We start from the raw sequence: 15,318 nt of genomic DNA on the forward strand, positions 1-15,318 counted from the left end.
TATTTGACAGCGCTCTTAGGAGGTGGCACCATCCCCATTTTATGCACAAGTAAACTGAGGCACAGTTCTGTGACCTGTCCCGGGTCCCATAGCTGGTAAGTGACTGAGTGGGTTTGAATCAGAACTTTGTTCCACAGCCCCACGCTCTTTCTGCTCAGACTGCACCTGCCTTCTCACATCTGTTCGTTGCTGTCAGCACTTGAGGGGTCCAGTGAGATGCCCCCCAAGAAATGGTGAATAAAAGAAAGAGGACTTCCCCTGGATTGTTAAGCAAAACCTCAGGTGGATCAGAGCACAACGGTGCCAAGTCACCTGAGAGAAAGGGGCTCCCAGCCTGGCAGACTCAGAGGCCCTGTGTTCAGACTGAGCAGCTGATGTGATCAAGAGCCCAGGTTCTGGAACGGGACGGGAAGCTGGTTCCAATCCCCACCCGGCCACTTTATAGCTCCGGGGCCACCTCTCAGTGCCTCAGTGGCCAAATCCGTATAATGGGGGCAGTAACAGTCCCAATATCAGAACTGCCATGATGACTGAAAAAGATGGGGACCTAGAGAGCTTAGCACAATGTCCAGCAAAGCAGTCCATTAGCGATAGCTTCTACTCTTACTATTATTATTAGAGTCAAACAATATATTGCTTACAATGGACTTGGGCAGTCCTGGGACAGGATAAAAAATGAGAGTCCTGGTGTAGACAGCCTCGTGGGGGTGTCTCAACTGATAAGCTTCAAACCACTGTCTATCACCCCAATCTGCTGGCTCCGATTATGCTTTACTTCCTACCAAGGCCTGTCTGCTTCTCCATGACACTGAGTGTTGGGGTCCTGGGACATACCTGTTTACAAACGGCCATCTGGTGTAATTTGAGAATCTCACAATTTTGGATAAAGAGCTTGTTGCCTCAAGAGCTGGAGCATCTGCTGTGTGCTAATCAATCAGGGTCTTGCGTGTGGAGGACTGGGGTCAGATGTAGGGCCGAGGAGGTGTTTGCAACACCTGGACCTTTGGGGCAGGCCACCCGCCTGCTCTTTCTCAAACATGTCACACCCTATCTTGCAGTTAGATTTCTTCCCCTTAACTCTGAGACTGGCCTCCCATCTTTACCCAGGCAGATCACCCAGGAAAAGTCCCTTAAAGGGAAATCACAGGAAATCAAGCCAGACACTTGTCATCTCTGATCTTGGCCAGCAGAGGGCGTGATTGCACGCAGCTGGGCTCAGCTGCCACCCGCATACCTTGTTGGCCACCGTGTATTGGTAAGAGTACCGTTGCTTGCCACTCTTGTCCTCGTAAACCGTGGGCACGATCTTCAGGATGTAGTCGTGGGAGGCGAGAGCTGAGGGAAGGACACAGCAGCATGAAGCACGGGGGTGGGCACTGCCTGGCTGGCAGCTCTTTCTACGTCAGTTCAACCCTAGACGTGCTTGGCATTGCCACGGGGTGGGAGGGACTCAGCCTGCATAATTTTGCCACCAAACCACCCCTCTTCTTTTTGAAAGACTCCATCTGTCAGTATCTTTACTCCTGCACTGTATAGAATATTAAATTCTAGAAACGACCTAAATGTCCATCAATAGGGCAAGTGCTGAGGAGGGGCTGCTGGAAGAAACCACTTGTTTGGTGAAAAGAATTAAGTTACAGACCAGGGTGAATAATGTGATTCCCTGGATTAGGAGCAGGGAAGACTCACTCCTTTACATGCGTGAATACACAGAAGAATTTTCTGCAAAGATACCCAAGAAACTATTAGCAGTTTTAGCATCTGGGAGGGAACGTGGGATTTGATAAATGTCATATTTCTTCATGCACCTTCTTATCCTGTTTGAATTCTGTTACTTTCGAAACAAACTGGGTTCAAGTTTTAAAGATGAAAAACCGGGGAGCTCCTATTGTGGCTCAGCGGTTACGAACCCGACTAGGAACCATGAGGTTGCAGGTTTGATTTCTGGCCTTGATCAATGGGTTAAGGATCCGGCGCTGCCTGTGGTGTAGGTCACAGATGTGGCTCAGATCCCATATTGCTGTGGCTCTGGCATACGCCGGCAGCTGCAGCTCTAACTGGACCCCTAGCCTGGGAACCTCCATATGGCACAGGTGCAGCCCTAAAAAGCAAAAAAACCCAACCAACCAACCATCCAACCAAAAAAAAAGAAAAAGAAAAACTGCATCGATAAAGAACTGATTAATTTCTTCCCTCATTTTCTCATTTTCAATTAATGGGAGGTCAGTTGTCCCCTGAACTGGTCCTGTGGGATTACTCTGTAACTCTTACCCCATCCCTGCTGGATGAGGGAGGCTGCAGGGGGCGGGGTGGGGTGGGGGACTCAGCCTTACTCATCTTTCTGTCCCCAGAACCCTGCGCAGGGCCTGGTACAGAGTGGACAGTGGCAAATGCTTATTGAATGAATGAATGGAGAGATGGATGACTGGTCAGAGACATGAATGGGAGAACAGATGAATCAGCTTCTGATAAGCATGAAGTAACCGGAATCAGACACCGGGCTGATAGAACGCTGCCCCAGAGCCGCGAAACAGCATCCTGGGAAAGGTGATATTCCCTTGGGCTTCTGGGCTGTGAGGGGCAGCTCAAGGACCCTGCAACTAAAATGACCCAGAAATTTAGGCTTGTGGGCTCTGATCCCGGTCTCCTGGCTAAGTCGGTCCTAAGTCCTTGGACTCAGCTTCTGTAAAAGGGGACGGGGTGTAATGACGTTCACAGCCTATTCCTGCCAATGCTCCATCCTGGCAGGGAAAGGATGGTGCTTCCTGAACTGTCTTGAGACCCAACTCCCCTCAAAACCAGGAAAACCTTGCAACTCCAGGGCTGAGCCCATGAAGACCCCAACATCCCTCAGCTCAGCCCCACTGGTACTCAGATGTCAGGAGCACTGGGGTCACCCAGGATTTAAAAGGCAGACACCTGGGCCTCAACCCTGATGATGTCTCCTCACTGGCTCTGCAGTGGGGCTCAGAATTCCCATTAACAAACCAGGAGCCCAAAGACCACACATGATGTACGGTACTCTAGGAGGTCCTGCTGTGGCTCAGCAGTAACGAACCTGACTGGTGTCCAAGAGGATGTGGGTTTGATCCCTGGCCCTGCTCAGTGGATTAAGGATCTGGCGTTGCTGTGAGCTGTGGTGTAGACCGGCAACTGCAGCTCCAACTCAACCTCTAGCCTGGGAACTTCCATATGCCGAGGGTGCAGCCCTAAAAAAGCAAAACAATTAAAGAAATACAGAGGTCCAAATGCTCATTGCCCTGCGTCAAAATCTGAAGGGGAGGTCCTGCTGTGGCACAGTGGGTTAAGAATCTGACTATAGCAGCTTGGGTCACTGCAGAGGCGCAGGTTTGATCCCTCGCCCAGCACAGTGGGTTAAAAGGATCTGGTGTTGTCACAGCTGTGGCATAGGTCACAGGTGTGGCTTGGATTTGATCCCTGGGCCCGGAACTTCCATATGCCATGGTCTGGCCATTAAAAAAAAAAAAAAAAAAAAAGTCTAAAGGCATGAGATAGTAAATGCCTTATGAAAAGATCACACCTGTAATAGTTAAAATTTGTGCAAAACACAGTTGATCATAAAAGAAAAAAATTATCACCCACAAATCCACCCTCCACAGAAAATCATAGATTTGCATTCTCACGTAAAAACCGCCAGACTTCTATTTATACATATATTTATGTTTCCCTAACACGGCGTCACATTGAACCTTCTTCTTTTTTTGCTTTTTAGGGCCAAACTTGAGGCATATGGAAGTTCCCAGGCTAGGAGTCCAATTGGAGCTGCAGCTGCTGGCCTACACCACAGCCACAGCAATGCAGGATCCAAGCCGTGTCGTGACCTACACCACAGCTCACAGCAACACCAGATCCCCAACCCACTGAGTGAGGGATGAACCTGCATCCTCAGGGATACTAGTTGGATTTGTTTCCACTGAGCCACGATGAACTCCTGAACCTTCTTCTTTTTGTGGTTTGGCCCATAGCATTTGGAAGTTCCTGCGTCAGGGACTGAACCTGCATCACAGCAGTGACCTGACAGCTGCTTCAGTGACAACACTGGATCCTTAAGCCACAGCACCACAGGAGAACTCCTGAACCTTCTTCTGAGAACTGTGCACTGCAGATGCTGTTTCGGGTCTAAGACACAGTGTAAGCTCTATGACCTTGGCCTTATCCACTGTCCTCTCATGCCGTGCCTGACACATAGTAGGTCCTCAGTCACGGTTTGCTGCCCGATCACCAGCAGGCTTGTGATGATTCACGGTCACGGCCACATGCTTCCCCCGCCCCCCAGTGTGGCTGCATAGGATGTGCTCAACCAGGCCGCCGGGGCCAGACACTGATGCTGGTGGCCGCTTAAAACTCTTATAAACAATGACCTAATGACCATCATTTTCCTAAATCCTTGCATACTTTTAATAGTTTCCTTAACGTCCTCTCCTCTGAGTAGAAGTGATGACTCAAAGGCAATGACCATTTTTAAGGCCTTGGGTACAATTTGCCAAATGCCCACTGGAGACACTGCACCTAACGACACCCATGTGGATTCCTTACCAGAGGACCCCTCCTTGGGGCTGTTGGCTCCAACTGGATCCAGGCAGGCCCACATGCCCCTCCCGCTCCCTCTCTCCCTCCCAACATCTTACTATGGAAGAAATTCAAACAGGAGTTCCCGTTGTGGCTCAGCGGGTTAAGAACCTGACTGGCATCCATGAGGATAAGGGTTCAACACCTGGTCTTGCTCAGTGGGTTAAGGATCTGGCACTGCCGCAAGCTGTGGTGTAGGTCGCAGATGCAGCTTGGGTCTGGTGTTGCTGTAGCCGAGGCGTAGGAGCCGAGGATCCGATTTGACGCCTATCCTGGGAACTTCCATATGCCGCAGGTTCGGCCGTAAGCAAAGAAAAACCCCCAAACCCCAGTGGCACGGTCACATGCTTATACGTTCCCGGAGGCAGCGTGGATGGGCAGGGACCCAGCTGGGGAGCAACATGGCAAAGTAAAGCCAATCCTGTAACTTTCAGGGGCATTACTGTCATGGGGAAAAGCTAGAAACAACGGAGATTTCTCATGAACAGACAATGCCTTAATGAAGCCTGGCAAGAAAGCAAGAAATAAATTAATAAAGCATGGCAGTGCTGTTGGATGGGCACTTGTGCCTCTGTTACCAGCAGAAAAACTGTGCACAAATTGTGGTTATGAAGTAACACGAGGTCCCCAAATCAGAAGGTAAGCTGCAATCTGTGCTTGGGAAAAATGACTTCTTTTTTAGGGCCCCAGCCATGGCACATGGAGGCTCCCAGGTGAGGGGTCCCATCGGAGCTGCAGCTGCTGGCCTACCCCACAGCCACAACAACATCAGATCCGAGCCGCGTCTGCGACCTACCCCACAGCTCCCGGCAATGCCGGATCCTTAACCCACTGAGTGAGGCCAGCGATCGAACCCGCAACCTCATGGTTCCTAGTCGGATTTGTTTCCGCTGCGCCCCAGTGGGAACTCCGGAAAAAAATGACTTCTGCTCACGGACAGGGATTCCCAGGGACAAGGAGAAATGAAAAGCTTGATTTGCTGGTGGAGCAGGGGGCAGGTCACAGAGGGAAGTTCTTTTTGGTTTGGATTATCCTAATTCCATGCTGGGCTGTTAGAGAGTACAGGCGGCATACCCGGTTTTATTGCTTTGCTTTCTCGCGCATCAAAGGTATGTGTGTGTTTGGTTTTTTGTTTTGTTTTGCCAAATTAAAGGTCTGAGGCAACTCTGTGCTGTGAGATGATGACTGGAATTTTCCAGCAATAAAGTATTATTTTTATTTTATTCACTCTTTTTTTTTTTGCTATGGCATGCAGCGGCTTGATGTGGGATCTCAGTTTCCAGACTAGGGACTGAACATGGGCCCTAGTGGCAAAAAATGCCAATCCTAACCACGAGGCCACTAGGGAACTCCCTAAAGTATTTTCATTATTTTAAACATGTTTTAAAGGGGGTCTCTCTTTGTAAAAATTCTTTTGGCCGTACCCATGGCATTCAGAAGTTCTTGGGCCAGGGATCAAACCCCTGCTACAGTAGCGCCTGGAGCCACAGCAGGCCAAGGTCCTTAACCTGCTGAGCTACCAGGGAACTCTTAAAGAATTTTAATTTATTTTAATTTTTAGTCTTTTTAGGGCCGAACCACGGCATACGGAAGCTCCCAGGCTAGGGGTCCAGTTGGAGCTGCAGCTGCCGGCCTACACCACAGTCACAGCAACACCAAATCCTTAACCCACTGAGGCCAGAGATCGAACCTGCATCCTCATGGGTACTAGTCCCACAACAGGAACTCCTAAAAGTATTTTAAAATTAAGGTATTTACATTGTTTTTGAAGATATAATGCTGTTGCACACTTAATGCACTGTCGTATAGTGTGACCATAAATTTTCCATGCACTGGGAAACCAAAAAAATCACACAACTAGCTGCTTTACTGTTATTCACTTCACTGAGATGGCCTAGAACCAAACCCACAGTATCTCTGCCTGTAAATATATTTTAAGAAATGATTGAAAACTTATGGCCGAATGGAGTTCCTGTTGTGGCTCAGCAGGTTAAGGACTAGACGCTGTCTCTGTGAGGATGTACGTTGGATCCCTAGCCTCGCTCAATGGGTTAAGGATCCAGAATTGCCACAAGCTGTGGCTATGATCGCAGATGTGGCTCAGATCTGGCATTGCTGGGGCTGTGGCATAAGCTGCCATCTGCAGTTCTGATTTGACCCCTAGCCTGGGAATTTCAATATGCCACAGGCGTGGCTGTAAAAAGAAAAAAAAAGATATGGCTGAAAAGGTGAGCTCAGGTGAGGAAATAAGAAAAGTCTTGGTAACCTGTCCTGCAGGACCAGGGGGTGGATCTGCTCGAGCAGACAGACCTCCCAGGCCCACTCTGTGCAAAAGGCTCCGTGTGTGTGTGCACGGGTGTGTAGGTGTGCAGGCTCTTCTGCCCGTGTGTAAAGACAGGGCCGAGGCGCTGGAGAGCTGGGGCGGGAGCGGTGTTGGGGCGGGGCCGCCGTGGGTGGGAGGGGCTCGAGCAGGAGGAAAGGGTGAGGTGGGGGCCGCCCAGGTGGCCAGACCCGGCTGAGCCACCCACAACCCTGTTCTCTCGGTGCCACTGGGAGCCAGGATGAATTCTGGCTCTGTCATTGCTCCCCGTGGGATCTAGGGCCATTGTCTCCACCAAGCGCAATTATATGGCAGTAGTGACAACAATAACAGGCGGCATTCATGGGGCACTGCCGATGTGCCCAGGGCTGCCACATACTCCTTCCCGCGCTGCCCCTTCCCCAGACAAGTCACTTTTCTTCCCTTCTCTGTAAGATGGGGGTAATTCCACTCCTCACAGACTAGCTGTGGGAAAGACGCGTTAAGAGTCTGGCTGGAGTTCCCATCGTGGCTCAGGGGTTAACAAATCCGACCTGGCTCCATGAGGATGTGGGTTGGATCCCTGGCCTTGCTCAGTGGGTTAAGGATCTGCCATGAGCTGTGGTGTAGGTCGCACGTAGACGTGGCTCGGATCTGGCGTTGCTGTGGCTGTGATGTAGGTCGGCAGCTATAGCTGTGATTTGACCCCTAGCCTGGGAACCTCCATATGCTATAGGTGCAGCCCTAAAAAGGTAAAAAAAAAAAAAAAAAATTCTGGCTTACAGCGAGGACTTGATAAACACATGTCCCCATTCCCCCATCCCCCTGCAACACTGGGAATCCCAGGGCACAGGGCTCTTTCCAGTGTAGGCAGGGGATACCTACGGTTGGAGGTGAGTCTGTCTGCTCCCCCGAGAGCATTGAAAGCTCCATGGATGTTCTGCACCTGTGGAGAAAGAAGCACAGTGAGGCACCAACCCCAGAATGCCACCACCTCCAGGCCTGGCCCTGGCTGTGTGGGAACAGCCAGGTGCCATCTGGTTTAAGAATCTGACCCATGGGTAAAACGGGGACCCAGCACGGTCTCTCTTGCAGGAGGCACTAGCTTGCTTCCCATCTTGAGCACTCACTATGTGCCACTACATCCCAGATACCTAGTGTCATCACATTTAATGCCCCAAACAGTGGACTATGGCCCCATTGTACAGAAGAGCAAACCAAGGCTTGGAGAAGCATCAAAATTTGTTCAGCATCCTGCAGCTAATAACTGGCTGAATCGCACTCTGAATTCAGGTCTGTCTACCCTCAAGCCTGGGGCTCTTCTCATTAAGACACAGAAAATTCACATCAAGGGGAGGCTGACCGCATGCCCCTCCTGAGGACTACACCCCACTTCCTGCCCTCGGATAGAAGACCCAGGGCTGCTGGCCTCCCACCCTGTCTGCTGTGGGGACCAGAGAGCAGTTGGGAAGACGCCGCTCCCAGCAGTCGGCCTGGCTGTGTCCCCCTGGCAGGGACTGAAGGCCACATCCTCCTTCTCCTCTGGGGACAACAAGAAACCAGGTCACTCCCAAGGATGATCTAAAGCAGGACAAAGGATGCCCGGTACGTGGGGCCTGTCCTCCTGAGCATGTCACTAGGGGCTGCCAAGCTAGACATCCTGGAGGGCTTCCACTGACACCGAGACCTGTGGGAAACAGGGAAGTTAATCAGGCAAGCAGTATGCGCAAACGTGTGAGTTTGGAGACAGAAACAGGGCCCGTGCGGCCCTAGAGAGAAAGGGGGTGAGGCGTGGGAAGGAAAGACATCAGAGAGGCAGGAGGGAAACGGCTCCTGCAGTGACCTGACCCCCTGATGGGTGACCTGACCCCGGATCCTGGTCTCAGGTGGCTGATGTTTATCAAGCACTTAATAGAACTGCACACTCTCAACAAGCCCAAGAAAAGTAGGTCCATTGCTGCCTTGGGATTGACTGTCTAAAGACGTGGTTTCTAACCCAAGCGGGCAGTAGTTGTGGAGACTGGAGTACTAGAATATTCCCTTGGAGTTCCCGTCGTGGCACAGTGGTTAACGAATCCAACCAGAGGCCATGAGGTTGCCGGTTCGGTCCCTGGCCTTGCTCAGTGGGTTAAGGATCCCGCGTTGCCGTGAGCTGTGGTGTAGGTTGAAGACGTGGCTCGGATCCTGCGTTGCTGTGGTTGTGGTGTAGGCCGGCGGCTACAGCTCTGATTGGACCCCCAGCCTAGGAACCTCCATTTGCCATGGGAGCAGCCCTAGAAAATACCAAAAAAAAAAAAAAAAAGAATATTCCCTCACATCGTTGCATGTCAGGGTTTTAGCTCACATTCATTGGTATAATTATTTGATGCATTTCCATCCTCTCCTCTAGACTGTACCCTCCACATGGGTGGGGACCATGCTCGTCCCTGCTGATGTGTGTGACACTCAGCACAGAGTAGGTGCTCAGGATACATCTGTTGACTGGATGATGGATGGATAGATGGACCCTCAGCTAAGTGTTTTACATTAAAAAAAAAAATCCTATTTCCACCCTAAGGACCGAGTGGAAGGAAGGCTGCTACTGCCCTGATCTGTGAAGGCAGACAGCCGTGCAAGACTGGCCCATGCCTCCTTCCCTCTTCGCCCCCTGCCCCCGGCCTTGGCCTTGGCCAGCCCTTCCCTCACCTCCCTACTGCAGCCTTGCCTCAGGGCCAGTCTTCACCATGCATTTTCTATGACACCAACCTGCCCCCGTCAGCTGCTGCTTTCCTAAATCTAACCGGGGTCTCCGGCTCCACCTAAAACCCAGCTCCCTGCTCCCCACTCCAGGTGGACACTTCTGGGATCGCACATTCAGAAGGCCATTCTGATGTCATGGACACTTGCTGATCCATTTTTTCTGAAAGTGACCTTGAGGGTCTTTTTTCTTTTTCCGTCCTTCCTTCTTTTGCTTTTTAGGGTTGCATATGGAAGTTCCCAGGCTAGGGGTCAAATTGGAGCTCCAGTTGCAGGCCTACACCACAGCCACCGCAACACGGGTGATCTAAACCACTTCTGCGACCTATACCACAGCTCACAGCAATGCTGGATCCTTAACCCACTGAGCGAGGCCAGGGATTGAACCTGTGTCCTCATGGATGCTAGTCAGGTTCATTACCCCTGAGCCATGATGGGAACTCCACTGAGGGGCTTTTCTGTGAAAACAACTGGTTGGATGTGTCATATAGAGTGTGGGTGTCCTCAGAGAGGGGTGATATGCAAGATGCCCCTGCTTGTGAGACCTCCCTGTCCTGTGCTTGGCCAAATCCTTCTCTCTGCTCAGGGCTTGGCTCAGATGTCACCTCAGGGAAGCCCTCCCTCACTTCCCAGGCTAGGGGAGGACCCTGCCCCCATCTCTTTCATGTCACTGCCCAGAATCCTATGCCTCTCTTGTCCTGGCGGTCAGGCTTGTTTACATTTAATCTCTTCTTCACTCGAGGGCAAGAATCCTGGATGGTTTATCCATCGCTGTTACCCCAGGGCCTGGCACAGAGCCTGGTGCAGAGCAGAAATTCTCAGAGGGTCCAATGAATCCATGACTACATGAGGCGCAGTCAAGGCAGACCTGGGGCCAGATACAGCTGGTTTACGAGCCGCATGGCTTGGGGCAAGTTCCTGAACCTCCCTGACCCCGCCTCCTCCTCCGGGAAAAGAAATGTCACCTAACATCCTTGAGAGAGTTTCTGGGAGGGTTCAACAAGGCACCATCTGGGACGCTGCTCTCCAGGTGACAAAGCACAGGTTTCAGTGCAGGCTGCGGGGGTGAAAGGTTCCCACGAGGAAGGAACGTGGTGAGCTGCCAAGGCGAGGTTTGGATTCTGGTGGTGCTGCCTGTGAGCTGCGTGGCCCTGGGCTGGGCCTCTGGTCTCTGTGTCCCCGTGTGTACACCGGGAGTCACCGTGCCTGCCTCCCCCCGTTGTGTTGAGCATCTGCCAAGCTGGTGAGTGCGAAGGCAGCTGGGGTGCTGCCCAATGCTCGTATCTGGAAGGTCCTGGCCTGCCTGTGGTTTGTCTGCTCCTATCTCACTGGGGTGGTGAGCAGCCCACGTCTGTCTCCCCCATGGCCATGTGAGTCCCTGTGGACTGGCAGCATCGTATCCGCAGGGCCTGGTCCAACAATCATCAGAGCTCATCTCACTGACCACTTACTCTGTGGCAGGCAAGTGTTCTAAGAGCATCACGTGCATTAACTCACTTTATCTCCACCACAATCCCATGTGTACAATGATTGCCCCCATTCTACAGATGAGGTAACTGAGGCTTAGCAAGAATAAATAATTTGGGAGTGCCCGTTGTGACTCAGTGGGTTAGGAGCCTGACTAGTAATCCATGAGGATATGGTTCGATCCCTGATCTCGTTCAGTGGGTTAAGGATCCGGCGTTGCTGTGAGCTATGGTGAGGGTCGCAGGCATGGCTCAGATCCTGAGTTGTTATGGCTGTGGTGTAGGCCGGCAGCTACAGCTCCGATTCAACCCCTAGCCTGGGAATTTCCATATGCCCCAAGTGAGGCCCTAAAAAGCAAAAAAAAGAAGAAGAAATAATTTGTCCAAGGTCACATAACTAGTTAAGCGCAGGATTTGAAGCTAGAAGGGCAGGCTGGGGAAGCTGCACACAATAGTCCTCTGGATGGAGAGATGGGGAGGGTGTGGGCGTGAAGCCCGTGTGAAATCACCTGCAGGAAGTGAGTCCACAGTCCTAACGCGGCCGTACTTCGCACAATGAGTCTGGCCCGGGGAGTCCGGGCCCTCTCTGCTCCTAAGCCCTGCCCCCAAGAGAAAAACCTCTGGAGCCTCCAAAGGGACTGGGAAGATGATGAAGGAGCCATTCGGGTTGGGCACAAGGTGCCCCCGGGAAAGAAGCACGAGCAAGGAGTTCCCTGGTGGCTCCGGTGACTAAGGATCCGGTGTTGTCACTGCCGTGGTGGGAGTTCGATCCCTGGCCCAGGAACTCCCTCATGCCATGGGTGTGGCCAAAACACAACAACAGAAGAAAAACAAGGAACTCGAGCCACAAAGAAGAAAGGAAGTGAGAGCGCCCAGGAGACGGTCCCTGCAGACTCTGGATTTGGACCGGGCTCTGCACCAGGCTGCACCTCCTCAGTTTCCTCATCTGCAAAATGGGGACCATGCATAGTCTCTACCACTGTGGCTGCTGAGAAAGTGAAAGAGGAGCGTGCTGTGAAGTACCGTGCTTGACCCACACATCGTTCAACCAGCGTCAGCATCCTTGCTGTCTGTGGACCTGCGAGGGGGACAGTGCCTGCCTCTGTGTGCACGTGGGTCTGTATGTGAGATGTCCCAGCCCAGGTGGGTCTGTGTGTATCTCTGGACAGTGTGTGTGTGTGCAGGGATGAGTGGACTGGTGTGGGGAAGGATTATAAGGATGTCACAGCCCTGTGTGTGTGTGTGTGTGTGTGTGTGTGTGTGTGTGTGTGTGTGTTGGGTGGTTTCAGGGTGCACATACAGCACGCCTAGGTCAGGGCGCACCTCTCAGTGTGCGTCGGTTGAGTGTGCGTGGGAGTCTGAGCAGACGTGCGCGCTCACATAAGGGACGTGTGCATGCACTTGCGGCCGATGGGCCCCCACGGGCACATCCCCATGCCTGGAGGGCACCCATCGAGCAGCCTCAACCAGGAAACAGGCTTCTCATCAAGCAAGGCTTGTGCCAGGAATGGTTCCTCCCCCTCCTGAGTCCCCCTCATTCCCCTCTGCACTGTGGCACGGGCAGTGCTACAGTGAGTGAACGTGGCTGTCCCCTGCCTGCAGCCAGTAGAGGTCAGGCAGTCAGTGTCTGCTGCCACAGGGAGGCAACTGTCAGGCCGGCCACACCCGGCAGGCCCTGGCCATCGGGATCACCACACGACCCTCAGACACTTCCTTCACTCCGAGTCAGGGGCGCTGGGCTGCCGTCAGACACCTGCCGGGGACTCTGGACAAATGGCTTCTCCAGGCCCAGTGCCAGGTCTGGAAGACGGAGAAGGGGGGTCCCTCCTCTCGCATGAGGCTGCCCTGGCACAGAGAAAGCACCAGCGCTTGGTACCTGCTCATGACAGCCAGTCCCTTTCCGCAGGTCCGGGTCTCCAGCCTCTGTTTCAAGTTTAGCGCAGCGCTGATTACAAGACAGCTGCACGCTCAGAGTCCCTGGGGGGTCGTTTGATGGAGCAGAGGCTCAAAGGGTGTGACCTCCCCTGGAGGGCATCTGTCTGTGCCCAGGGAGGACAGAAGGATGGTGATGTGGCCACTGAACGCCCACCCCCAGCCCATGCCACCTTGAGTGTGCCCCGCTCACCTGCAGCGTGTCCCCAAAAGAGAGCTTGTGGATGACATGGGTCATGTCCGGGTTCGGTGGCTGGGCTGTGGCACTGTGTGTGGACACGTGGAAGTTGCCTGGGACCTGGGGAGAGACACAAGTTTCAGGAGTTGGGTGGCTGCCCCAGGGGGTGGGGAGCAGGGATTCACCCGGGGGTCGGGCAGCTCTGGGTTTGGATCCCAGCTTGGCCATGTCCCCACCATGAGCCTCTGCAGGAGCCACTGCCCTGAGCCTTGGGCTCCTCACCTGTAGCAAGGGGGTGGTAACGGTGGCTACCCGAGGGGGCTGCCAGGGCCGTGGGTGAGAGGATGCCTGTGAAGTGCCCAACACAGCAGCTGGCAAGAGACCAAGGCTCAAAAAGGCAGCCGCCCGTCATCAACTCCCGCCTGTTTGCCCCCTGGGGGTTGGGGAATGACCGTTAGGCCTGTAGACTAATGACGCCTCCTCCAATTCCAAATCAACACCATCGCCCACCCAAATCTGTCCCTTCACCCTAGACTGCGGATGCTTGAAGGCAAGGCTGCAGCCGCCTCCTTTCCTTCCTGGGTCTTGAGGCCTCGCAGAGGAAATGCTGTCAGCTCCAGCATCTGACCCCGGACTGAACTTGGCGGCAGCCTCCTTACTGGGCGCCTGGCTTGGCGCCCCCAGGCCTTTCCACAACAGTGGCCAGTGGGGTCTTTTTTTTTTTTTTTTGTCTTTTTGCCATTTCTTGGGCTGCTTCCACGGCATATGGAGGTTCCCAGGCTAGGGGTCGAATCAGAGCTGTAGCCTCCAGCCTCCGCCACAGCCACAGCAACGCAGGATCCGAGCCGTGTCTGCAACTTACCCCACAGCTCACGGCAACGCTGGATCATCAACCCACTGAGCAAGGGCAGGGGTCGAACCCCGCAACCCCATGGTTCCTAAGTCGGATTTGTTAACCACTGCGCCACGACGGGACCTTTTTTTTTTTTTTTTTTTTTTTGCCAGTGGGGGGTCTTGAACCTGACGTTTGAACCCACCACTCCTGTGCTCAGGACCCTCCAAGGCTTCCATTCTGTTTTTCTTTTTATTTTTTTTTAATTTTTGGGGCCATACCAGGGCATATGGAGGTTCCCAGGCTAGGGGTCAAATCGGAGCTGTAGCCACTGGCCTACGCCACAGCCACAGCAACACCAGAACCGAGCTACGTTGAGACCCACACCACAGCTCACAGCAGCACTGGATCCTTAACCCACTGAGCGAAGCCAGGGATGGAGCCTGCATCCTCATGGATGCCAGTCGGATTCATTTCCATTGAGCAATGACGGGAACTCCAAGGCTTCCGTTCTGTTGAGCTGAAGCCATATCCTCATGTCCTCCTCTGTCACTCCCTTTGGCCACGCTGGCCTGCCTGCTGCACAGAACGGTGCCAGCATGGTCCCACTCCAGGCCTCTGTGCCCACACCCTCTTCCTGGAACCCGCCACCACGTGGCTCCCCCTCCCTCAGGCCTCCGTTCTGGGGCCCCGCTGACCCCCATCTTCCAAGCCCTTCAAGTGCTCAGCATCACCCGCCCCTCTCTAGCCTCCCTTTGTTTTCATCTGTCTCCTCCCACGAGAGTGTAAGCTCTAGACTGGTAGGGTTTTTTCTGATTTGATGCTGTATTCCCCAGACCCTGTCCCAGAGCAGGTGCCTAATTAATGTGTGCTGGACGAATGAATGAGTGAGGGATGTGAATCCTTAAGACAGTACGTTCAGCTTTGGCAACTGGTAATTCCCATTTTCCAGAAAAGGAAACGGAGGCTCAGAGCAGTGACACAACTTGCTAATAAAGTCACACATCAAAATTGTGGCCATTTACCTCAGCGGCCCTGGGCTGAGGGCCACGTAGAGCCAGCCCTTCAGGAGGTGCCAGGCTTGGGGAGGTGACCCAGGGGACCCAGAGCCTGGCCCTGGATGAACCCCTGGCCTCCCGTGGCACTGACTTGGAACAGAAAATGGGACTGAGTGACCCACACTGGACCAGAAGGATGCAAAGACTGCGGGAGCCAGGGGGCAGGGCCCCGACTCAGCGGGGGATGTTCAGGGAGGGCTTCTCAGGGGAAAGAACACCCTGCGCTT

General features: G+C 53.2%; 1 protein-coding gene across 2 annotated transcripts in view; it reads right to left on the reverse strand.

Annotated features, from left to right (window-relative positions):
- ERGIC1 (endoplasmic reticulum-golgi intermediate compartment 1) overlaps positions 1–15,318 on the reverse strand; it is a 119,751-nt gene that overhangs the window by 16,339 nt on the left and 88,094 nt on the right. For both annotated transcript variants that reach the window (XM_003134052.6, XM_013990648.2), the window contains exons 6-8: positions 13,217–13,321; positions 7,775–7,835; positions 1,235–1,335 (exon numbers count right to left, since the gene is read on the reverse strand). In XM_003134052.6, coding sequence (XP_003134100.4) covers positions 1,235–1,335; positions 7,775–7,835; positions 13,217–13,321 — 267 coding nt within the window. The remainder of the gene's footprint in view (positions 1–1,234; positions 1,336–7,774; positions 7,836–13,216; positions 13,322–15,318) is intronic.

This window comes from Sus scrofa, chromosome 16 (assembly GCF_000003025.6).
Source record: "Sus scrofa isolate TJ Tabasco breed Duroc chromosome 16, Sscrofa11.1, whole genome shotgun sequence".
NCBI lineage: Eukaryota > Metazoa > Chordata > Mammalia > Artiodactyla > Suidae > Sus > Sus scrofa.